At 46.6% G+C, this 10,926-nt stretch overlaps 1 protein-coding gene across 1 annotated transcript; it reads left to right on the plus strand.

Annotated features, from left to right (window-relative positions):
• Window positions 1–1,892: 1,892 nt before the first annotated feature.
• On the plus strand, window positions 1,893–10,342 carry LOC134176828 (receptor-type tyrosine-protein phosphatase F-like). The gene is made up of 14 exons (XM_062643494.1): window positions 1,893–1,974; window positions 2,070–2,176; window positions 2,323–2,395; window positions 4,067–5,056; window positions 5,790–5,816; window positions 6,335–6,403; window positions 7,102–7,172; window positions 7,240–7,468; window positions 7,699–7,817; window positions 7,889–8,051; window positions 8,118–8,264; window positions 8,432–8,495; window positions 8,563–9,013; window positions 10,010–10,342. Exons 3-14 carry the CDS (start codon window positions 2,326–2,328, stop codon window positions 10,094–10,096), a joined length of 2,487 nt encoding a protein of 828 aa, XP_062499478.1. The 5' UTR covers window positions 1,893–1,974; window positions 2,070–2,176; window positions 2,323–2,325; the 3' UTR covers window positions 10,097–10,342.
• Window positions 10,343–10,926: the final 584 nt, after the last annotated feature.

The raw sequence follows: 10,926 nt of genomic DNA on the forward strand, positions 1-10,926 counted from the left end.
ATGAACGATTAATAGGATATCTGGTGTATTGATTGCTAATCGCATTGCTCTGTGGTTAGCCTTAGCCATGAGGTACTAAGTAAACCTGGTGCCACGTTCAGCATCCAAGTCAGAGCAGCCTGCATGATAGCAGAGAGATAGCTATACCTCCTACCCTCAGATAATTTCAGGAACATGATACTTTGTGCACACGTTTGTGTGCTTTGGACACAATTCCCTGTTTGGGTAGAAGTTGATTGGCCTCTTGGCAGACTAACACAGACTAAGAGAATTGGGTAAGTCGCATAAGCAGGTTGCAGAGTGTCTGATCAATGGGATTCGTCAGGTTTCTGTATCACTGCATGGATAAGCTGTAATCCATACCCCATGGCAATGAATGCATACTCATCATGCACGGGGAGGCCTCAATGGATACCCAAATGAACAATATGGTTAGAATCAAATTTTTCAGCCAAACCAGACTTCATTACTTTAAAAATTGGCTAATATTTTCTTACTCATGCAGCTCATTATTGTCTTCATGCTTGCCTGTTTTTCTACTGGAGCAGTTTATTTGTACGCACAGAAAGGCAATTGCATGTTATCTATGGAGACTGATATCATCGAGGAATAGTATAGGCATGAGACTGTGGTTGATTGGTTGGTGTTCATTGCAACTCTTACTGATGCCATTTCAATATGTAGCTGCAGTGCAGTGGTGTTGAATGTCACCAGAGAAAAGGATGCCAAAGCTGAAAGAATTTTTAAGTATTGAATGACATCAAACAATAAATTCGGGCTTCACAAATAACAGAGGAAATCGCAACAAACCTCCCCAGATTTTTTTGTTAGCCTTCGTTATCCAAGTTTTCCTGCTCGGTATGTGTGAAGCCTCTGTGTGTGTATGAAGCTATTGTGTGTATGAAGCTAGTGTGTGTACGAAGCTACTGTGTGTGTACGAAGCTACTGTGTGTGTACGAAGCTACTGTGTGTACGAAGCTACTGTGTGTAGGAAGCTACTGTGTGTATGAAGCTACTGTGTGTACGAAGCTACTCTGTGTATGATTGAATTAAAAATCAAATTTTGATAGATTGATTAGCCGTCATAATGACCAGGTGCACTTCCATGTGTATACGTATATACATACACCTCATGCCTCAGTCATCCTCCATCCTATTACGTCCGATTTACCACAATCTGACAGTTCGATGTAGCTGGAGGAAATTCAATCTTAGGGAAACCAATTTCTATCACAACTGTCACCGCGTCAGCTTATAGTTTACCGCTTCCAACCAGAACTAGACGTTTTTTCACTAACCTATGACCTCAGGCCCACAATTTCCAGGTCGGAGACGCGAGCGACGCAAGTCTAGCAGACATCCATGTCGAAAACATGCGACTTAAGCGTCGTCTTGACACACAGAAAGGATGTGGTACACGACAAGCAAGGGTTGCATTTGTATGCGCGAATGCATCCAGTCTGCAGGTCGATTCAGTGTCAGGTCCCGTATAATAACCTTCCAGTCAAACCGACCGGCTCACACACAAATCGCCGCAAAAAACGCATCAATGAAACGCGACGAATTTCGCGAGCAAGAACGTTATCTCGCTCTTGAAACACCCGTGGGGCGTTTCCGCACGCGTCGACAGTCGATTTCGCGTGTCATCAGCGTCCGAAAATGTGCACGCCGCCAATCGACCGCCACAAAATCACCACTAACTAACGTCCCACTAACTAACGTCAACTGAACGGCATCGGAAGAGGAATCATCCGCTAGATCGTCGCGGAAGCGGAACACAAAGGCTTCCGGACGCATGCGGATTGGTCGCCCTAAACGTTAATTACCTCCGCCTCCTAATTTCGATATAGACGACCGTTTGAAGCTCATTCCTCGCAGTATCGTGTTACGACATTAGTCGAGGAGGTATAACGCGAGTTCGACGTCCGGAGAGTGCTGCACGGTGTTGCATTGCGTCGTTTTTCTTTGTACCAAGTGAGTGAGTCACACGGACGCGGAATACTCCTCTGCATCATCGTGTGTGGCTTTTCTACTAACTCGGTTGTGTTTCAACACCGTCTGTCGTGCAGCTGCAAAACCACAAGGTTATTTAGCGTTCGTACTCGACGTTTCTTGTCCAGGTCGCTCGTTTGTGATTCGACCGACTTGTTGTGGTGCCTTCTTCTTTCACTTGCTGGTGCGTTCGTGTGCGTTGCGACGTCGCTGTTGTGAGATTTATTGACGTGTTTGTTGATTGAAGCATGCGAGGAATCGTGTAGCGTCGTCGTGTCTGTTAGTGTTCGTGAGATGTGATGTGGTGTGATGCGATGCGCTTGTGTGTAGGAGATGAAGACGAGGGTGTGGAGATTTCTGGCCGCTTTGACGGCGTGCGTCGTGCTCCGCACGGGAGTGGACGGTAAGGCGTGCATGTTGCTCGCACTAGTTCTATCCGACTCGCTTGCGTTCGACGACGCGTGAGGTAACACACTCACGCACTGTCACAGAGTATCGCAACTGTCACACACAGTCGCGCATACTGTCAGTGCATGCGTGGTAGGGGGGGCTGCTTACCGACCATTCAAACTCACTGACTTAGATAGAGACTTACAACCAGGAAACATAATTTCTCATTACTAACGCCATTCTGGCATCGAATTCATTCGGGCTAAACCTCGAAATTCGTATCATAAGCGCGTGAATTTTCGCGTAATTGAACACCAGGACGCACACGCGACCACGTAGAGCCGCCTGTTTACCTTTCCACCGACTATTCTCGACCCTATGAATGACAAGCAGACAAACAGCATTAGAGAAACATCGCAGAATCAATGCACACGCCACATGCGTCTGCTCTGATTGATTCATATTCACTCAACCATCAGACTCCCAACTTCCCGCCATTTTTACTCCTTTTCGTCTGTTTACCCTAAAAACTCTCCATTTTCGCGTCAAAACGGCATACTCCCGACATCTTTTCGCCTCTACTCCGCACCAGAAGGCGCATAATTGCATACTACCTGCCCACTGAGTTCCATTTTGACTGATAGGAAGCATGTCGTGCTCGTTTGTTTAGTTTCGCACACAGCAGCTCTAGAGTTACGCATCGTGTTGTCATACCCGCGCCTGTTGCGTCGTCGAGCGCCCCTCTTTGCATGCTATTGTTGTGTTTAGAATCGTTAGCGACGAAACCGAAGAAGCGCAACTCGACCAGATGGCTCGATTGCGCTCTAACTCGATTGACGCGCATCACCTCGCATGCTGTTTTGCACGCCTAATATCATCACCGACACCAACTCTATGCGATTTCCTGCGGCCGCGCGACATTTACAAACTCCCCCGGACGCTAAATCTTGCGACATTTGTATGCATGTTGTTAGCACTTTTTTTTGGTAAATTATTTTGTGATCGTTGCATGTCTGTTTACTGTTTGGTGTCGCAGCTTGGGTGGTTAGGGGTTCGGGGCTTAGGAGCACTCACTGTCGTGTGGTCTAGTTATTGAGTTAGTGGAACTGTCTAATGTCGTCCTCGTTATTAGTCCGATTTGTGTGCACTTATTAGATTTGGTGGGCACCTCTTTGTGGGGAATTCGATTAGTGTGTGTCCTATGGTGGATTGTGGATTGAGTGTATTGCGTATAAGTATGTGCATGTGCATGTGCATGTGCGTGTGTGTTTTTTGTCACTCTGTCGGGTGTGACTTTGTCACTCTGTTGTGTGTGACTTTGTCTCATGGTTGTGTTTGGCAATTTTTCTTTGTATCATATTGTGGCTATGCAGATTTTTGTGGTCACTTAGGATAGTCTTCCTTAGGAGATGCATCCCTCCCATATAATAGTCTAGTGTATTGTGAGATGCATCCCTCCAATACAATAGTCTAATGTATTGTGAGATGCATCCCTCCAATACAATAGTCTAATGTATTGTGAGATGCATCCCTCCAATACAATAGTCTAATGTATTGTGAGATGCATCCCTCCAATACAATAGTCTAATGTATTGTGAGATGCATCCCTCCAATACAATAGTCTAATATTGTGCGATGCATCCCTTGAAGACTTAATACTAATGGTGTGTGTGTGTCTTACCAGGTAACAACAATCAGGCACCCAAGATTGTCGAAGCGCCGAGAGACACGTTCGAGCTCGAAGGGAGAGAAGCCGAGTTGAGGTGTCGCACCATTGGCAAACCGCCTCCCAAAGTCCAATGGAAGAAGAACAACCACTGGTTGAAGTGGCTGAACTTGTGCGACAGCAAAGACGAGAGACTGTGCATCAGACCGGATGGCACTCTGGTCATCAAGGACGCTATCATTCAAGACAGCGGTGAATACAGCTGCAGAGCCAAGAATCACATGGGCAAAGTAGAGAGTGAAACCATCTACTTCGGTGTTCAACACAGAGACTCCAGGCCGCCACAGTTTTTGAACGGCGGCCCGGATGATGTAAACATACGAAGCAATATGCTTGGTGGAACCGTCACAGTCAAATGTGAGGCGGCCGGCAATGGACATTTGACATTCAGTTGGACGAAAGAGTCCGGCGACAAGAAGCTACCTGAAGACCGAGCGTATGAGACCGAAGACCACAGCTTGGTGATTGAACATTTCGAGATGTCGGATGCCGGATATTATGCTTGTACGGTCACGAACGAGCATGGCTGGACGAGCAAGATGATCAGTGTATCTCTCGTCGCCGAACATAGTCACGTACCCACCAAGCCACCGCCGCTGACCGATCCTCCACTCAAGATCACAAAGTTCCCTGAGGATCAGACTGTTTACGTGGGCGACCAGGTGATGTTTGATTGTGAGATTCAAGGGCCGATAGATACGGCCTTGTTGTGGTATGATGGAATCGTGAAGGCGGACGGTCCGGATCAACCGGGCGTTCTCATTGGGTCGCGTCCCGATGGCGAAGGCGAAGCTCTTCTTACAAAAGATCGACGCGTTTTTATATATGAGAATGGAACGCTTAGTATCACTAATGTTACGCTGAAAGACGACAAACGAAGCTTTGTTTGTCAGGGTTACAGTGGCACTGCTGGACTGATCAGTTCGTCGGCGACTCTGACAGTAAATGGTGAGATCTTTTGTAGTAGATTGATTTGATGGATGAGCACGTACGCATGCACACAGTGACGACACACACACACACACACACACACACACACACACACACACACACACATGGACGGACGGGGACACACACACACACACACACACACACACACACACACACACACACACACACACACATGGACAGACGGACACACACACACACACATGGACGGACGGACACACACACACACACACACACACACACACACACACTAAATACTTGAAATACTTCAGTTTACAGGTGTGTGCCTAACACACAAAAAACATTTCCCTTTCCTACCAACAACAACACAACCAATTCCAATCTACTATAGAAAAAGTAACAACAACAACCGAGTACCAAATATCCACACCACAATTGTTGACCAAAGAGAACCAAAGGCATCACTATTTTAAAATCTCATTTCCTATCTCTCTATGCATAATATATTTCCCATTCATATGCATGAGTTTGGTTTTCTATTGTTTGGTCACCATACTGTTTGGCCTTGTGTGTTGATTGGATCATTGTTATTGGCTTCCTAATTGGAAGATTATTATGGTGGTCTGGCCTGTTGACAAAGCGGGATGGGATCCTGTTTGCATAGCATAGAGTGTTAGAGGCCTGAATAGAAGGGACTGGGTAATCTAATTTTGGAATGTAAATTTGGAATGTAGATCAGGATGCTAATTATGGCTTCTTGTTTGTGATCTAGTTCTTCCGACCAAGCCAAGCAGACCAGGTGAGACTCTGCCCTGTTTGTCATATATTGGTGTCTGTATGTATGTATGTTAGTCTGTATGTATGTATGTTTATGTGTTTCTGTCGTATGTATGTCTGTTGTCTCTGTCTGTGTGTCTGTCTGTCTGTCTGTCTGTGTGTCTGTTGTCAGTATGTATGTCTGTTTGTCTGTCCACCATGGACGTTTTGCTCGATTTGATTAGTCAATCTGGGCATGTTAGAGTGTTGACTTCATGTTCTTTGATACACACGTTGACTCCTCCATACACTGCCCCCATCATGTGTTTGTGCTTCACACCGTTGTTGACTAAATCGGCTGTCTGTACACGAGATGCAGTCACAGTCACACAGTGCAGTGAATTTTTAATTTTGATTGTGCCTTTTTGTTCCTTCCCGTTTGTGTTCTGTTTGTGAGTGCGTAGAGTGAGTGTTTGAGTAGATGGTGTTTGTCTAGTCATATGGTCATATGGGGTGGCTATTTATGGTAACTCGGATGATGATTTTGCGATTTGTGTTTAGGACTCGACAGTGATGCTTCTGGTCTACCTACACCGTCCGTACGACCGCCGCTTGTTCAGATCGATGGAGGTGAGTTTGTTGGCTGTGGATCGTCGGTGTGTGTGTGTGTGGTGTGTGTGTGTGTGTCTTTCTGTGTGTGTGTGTGTTGTTTACGAGAGCTGAGATGTCGGTGGTGGGTGGTGTGTGAGAGCAGCGGCAGCAGTGGTAACCAGCAGTGGGTGGGTGTGTGGGTAGTGGCTCAGCTGGGGTGATAAGATAAGGTGTTGTCTGGATGGATAATTTTAGATGTTGTGATAGCAGGGAGTTGGAGTAACTGTTGACCAAGTAGTAGTTGTGTTTGTTGGGTTGAATATGTGGATTTGTGTTGAATGGTTGTTGTTGTCAGTATGTGTCGTGTGTGTGTGTGTGTGTGTGTGTGTGTGTGTGTGTGTGTGTGTGTGTGTCTTGTTATCTGTTTGTGTGTGTGTGTGTTTGTCTGTGTCTGTTTGTCTGTCTCAGTGTCTGTATGTGTGTGTGTCTCTCTGTCTGTCTGTCTGTACATGTGTGTCGATCTGTCTGTGTGTGTGTGTGTGTGTGTAGTGTGTGTTTGTGTGTGTGTGTGTAGTGTGTGTTTGTGTGTGTGTGTGTGTTTGTGTGTGTGTGTGTGTGTGCGTGTGTGTGTGTGTGTGCACGTGTGTCTGTCTGTCTATCTGTCTGTCAGTCTGTCTGTCTATCTGTCTGTCAGTCTGTCTGTTTCTTATTTATCAACTGGTGGTTGTCTCTTCCAGAGCCTGACAAGGTACCAACCATTCTCTCAGCCAGTCCTCTCAGTTCCACTGAAATCAAAGTCACTTGGACCGTACGAGTTTATCACTCTCTTCTCCCCTTTTCTTTCCACTGCATTCAACGAATGTATTACTGTTTAGTATCCCGACCAATTGTCCAGCCATCGAGCCACAGGCTACTACATTTCATACGACTTTCTAACAAATCCACAAGGTGTAAAGACACAGACGGTCACCGGAGGTCACGTGTTGTCACACGTGGTCGTGGGTCTCGATCCCTACACGCAGTACAACATTCGTGTGTTCCCGTTCAACGACGAGGGTCAAGGCCCCGCGTCGGACTTCATGTCAGCAAGCACATCGAAAGGAGGTGAACGCATACATACTGTGTGTGTGTGTCTGTCTGTCTGTCTGTCTGTCTGTCTGTGTGTGTGTGCTTGTGTGTCTGTGTGTGTGTGTGTGTGTGTGTGTGTGTGTGTGTGTGTGTGTGTGTGTGTGTGTGTGTGTGTGTGTGTGTGTGTGTGTGTGTAAATAATAATTATTAATAATCAATAACTAATATATATTGTATATTATACTCAACACTGAAATGTTGTTCAGCTCCCGGACAAAGTCCATCAAATGTAGAAGTCGAAGTCAAGGATGACAAAGGCACCGTCGTCGTTTCATGGACTCCCGTTGCCGTAGCGGATCAGAACGGCGGCCTCTCGGGATACAAAGTATACACACCATCTCACCCCAAGACGCCGATCCTATCACAAGTTACCATTTCTGTTTGTTGTGTACTTAGATTGTCTACTCGTGTGGCAACTCGGGAGAAACAACAACGGAAGTCCCCGCCCATGAATCGAGCAAAGAGATCAGACTGAAGCCTGGCGACAACTGCACGGTGTCTGTGTGGGCGTACAACGACGAGGGAAGCATGCAGTCGGACAATGAAGCATTTATCGTCGGTACGTCTTTGATGGTGTGACCATAAAGTGAGTTTGGTATTTGTTACTCATGCGGTGTGGGTTTAGAATCGTCGAGCGACGATCCGTTCACGAAGTCGACGCAGTTCATCATCATTGTGATCATTCTCAGTATCACGTTGATCGCTATTATCATCATGGTCGTTGCATGTGTTGTGCATCACCGACGTTCAGACACGATGGTTGTGAACAAAGGTGTGTGTGTGTGTGTGTGTGTGTGTGTGTGTCTGGTTGTCTGTCTGTTTGTGTGTGTGTGAGTGTGTGTGTCTGTCTGTCTGTCTGTCTGTCTGTCTGTGAGTGTGTGTGTGTGTGTGTATGTGGTCGTGTGTGTATGTGTGTGTGTGAGTGTTGTGTGTGTTTAGCCGATCTCGGACAGAGACCGGATCCTGCAGGCGCTCGAACGAGCATCGCCGACATGGAGGAGATGTAAGTCAATCTGATGGCTCATCATTAGTAGCCCGTTTGTTCAACATTTCGTATTGCATGCACCCAGGGTTTTCAACGAGGGCGGAAACATGTCCGGCACGTCAACCACTAGAACGCCACGCGGCTACTTCCCTGCTCCACCGGCTCGTCCTGCTCCTACTCCAACTCTCGTCTCGTCAACAAGCATGCAGCAAGCAATGAACTGCAGCACGCCGATTACGACCGAACTCTACTACGAATCAAAAGGCTCAATGGGTCACCTCGAGTATGCCTATGCATCCGAAGGTCCTCACCTGGAAGACATTGCTCCGCCCATTCCGAATCGACGTCCCGTTTTCCGACCCGGGAATTCTCGTAAGGGGAGCTTTGATCTACATGAAGGCATGATGACGTATGGAACTGATGGACACATTGATGAGGCCGGATTTGATCCTAGTGATGACACGCGTCGCTCGATTCGTTCGTATGAACTTGAGTACGGCAAAAACGGCATGCCATACAGGAAGGGTGGACGAGAAGTAAGTGTGTGTGTGTGTGTGTCTGTCTGTCTGTCTGTCTGTCTGTCTGTCTGTCTGTCTGTCTGTACGTCTGTCTGTCTGGGTGTGCGTGCATGCATATGTGTGTTCGTGCGTGTACTTTCAATGATACATTAAGTGTGTGTGTGTGTGTGTGTGTGTGTGTGTGTGTGTGTGTGTGTGTGTGTGTGTGTGTGTGTGTGTGTGTGTGTGTGTGTGTGTGTGTGTGTGTGTGTGTGTGTGTGTGTGTGTGTGTGTGTGTGTGTGTGTGTGTGTGTGTGTGTGTGTGTGTGTGTGTGTGTGTGTGTGTGTGTGTGTGTGTGTGTGTGTGTGTGTGTGTGTGTGTGTGTGTGTGTGTGTGTGTGTGTGTGTGTGTGTGTGTGTGTGTGTGTGTGTGTGTGTGTGTGTGTGTGTGTGTGTGTGTGTGTGTGTGTGTGTGTGTGTGTGTGTGTGTGTGTGTGTGTGTGTGTGTGTGTGTGTGTGTGTGTGTGTGTGTGTGTGTGTGTGTGTGTGTGTGTGTGTGTGTGTGTGTGTGTGTGTGTGTGTGTGTGTGTGTGTGTGTGTGTGTGTGTGTGTGTGTGTGTGTGTGTGTGTGTGTGTGTGTGTGTGTGTGTGTGTGTGTGTGTGTGTGTGTGTGTGTGTGTGTGTGTGTGTGTGTGTGTGTGTGTGTGTGTGTGTGTGTGTGTGTGTGTGTGTGTGTGTGTGTGTGTGTGTGTGTGTGTGTGTGTGTGTGTGTGTGTGTGTGTGTGTGTGTGTGTGTGTGTGTGTGTGTGTGTGTGTGTGTGTGTGTGTGTGTGTGTGTGTGTGTGTGTGTGTGTGTGTGTGTGTGTGTGTGTGTGTGTGTGTGTGTGTGCTTTCAATGATACATTGAATGCGTCTGTGCATCTGTCTGTGTCTTTGTGTGTCTGTCTGTCTGTGTGTCTGTCTGCGTGTGTGTGCATGCATATGTGTGTTCACGCGTGTGCTTTCAATGATACAGTGAATCATGTGTCCATGTAGCATCCTATTCCACCCAAGATGAACAATTCAACACTCGCCAGTCGAAACCTCGACGTCAGGCCAATCGGTCGACAAAGTGAGCTCTGATGAAATATCATCTAGCGATGACTTGTTCGTTTCTCGACGATATTGTACAGTTAATATCAACTTTCTTGTGGAAAAGTGGATTTTTAATTGATTCTTAAGCTAACAGAGAGTAACGAAACGTTTGTTTAGAGACACTATTTATAGAGTAGGTTGAGCAAGAGATTATTTGAATTGGGACGTGTAGATACCGATGGCATATATTTTATGGAGTTGCTTTAGAAACAGGAAGAGTTTGAGACACGTTGATGGTGATGCATGGTGATGGTGACGACGACGATTGCTGGTCACTCTCATGTCTGTTGTTATAGCCCGAGACTATCTGTTGGTGGTGTGTTTATGCTGATGGTCAAGTGGCCTTGTTTCCTACATAGCAAAGTCTGTTAGCTCAGCTGCGTTCACATGTATAGAAGAAGGAAGGGACTTTGCTGTGTGTCTTAATTTAGCTGGTACAGTGTGGACGTACTTAGTATGACCTTGTGGTGTGTGTGTGTGTGTGTGTGTGTGTGTGTGTGTGTGTGTGTGTGTGTGTGTGTGTGTGTGTGTGTGTGTGTGTGTGTGTGTGTGTGTGTGTGTGTGTGTGTGTGTGTGTGTGTGTGTGTGTGTGTGTGTGTGTGTGTGTGTGTGGATGTGCACATGTGCGTGACTGTATAGTGTGTAATGTGACATTGTCTGTGTTATCGTTTGTCCAGTCTGTTGGTACGTTCACACTGACGGTCAACTATCCTCATTCCTAGTCAGCCAAGTCTCCTTTTAATTAATTAATTAAATAGAACAAGGGACTTTGCCATGCTCCTTGTTTTTATTCTTACCTTCCAACTTCAAGTGTCTGA

Source organism: Corticium candelabrum, chromosome 3, assembly GCF_963422355.1.
Source record: "Corticium candelabrum chromosome 3, ooCorCand1.1, whole genome shotgun sequence".
In the NCBI taxonomy this organism is placed as follows: domain Eukaryota; kingdom Metazoa; phylum Porifera; class Homoscleromorpha; order Homosclerophorida; family Plakinidae; genus Corticium; species Corticium candelabrum.

Excerpts from the sequence above, each read along its gene's own strand:
- LOC134176828 (XM_062643494.1), top strand. The coding sequence starts at position 2,326 with ATGAAGACGAGGGTGTGGAGATTTCTGGCCGCTTTGACGGCGTGCGTC. Across the intron at positions 7,173-7,239 it reads AAATCAAAGTCACTTGGACC|TATCCCGACCAATTGTCCAG; the intron begins GTACGAGTTTAT and ends ATTACTGTTTAG. Across the intron at positions 8,496-8,562 it reads ATCGCCGACATGGAGGAGAT|GGTTTTCAACGAGGGCGGAA; the intron begins GTAAGTCAATCT and ends GCATGCACCCAG.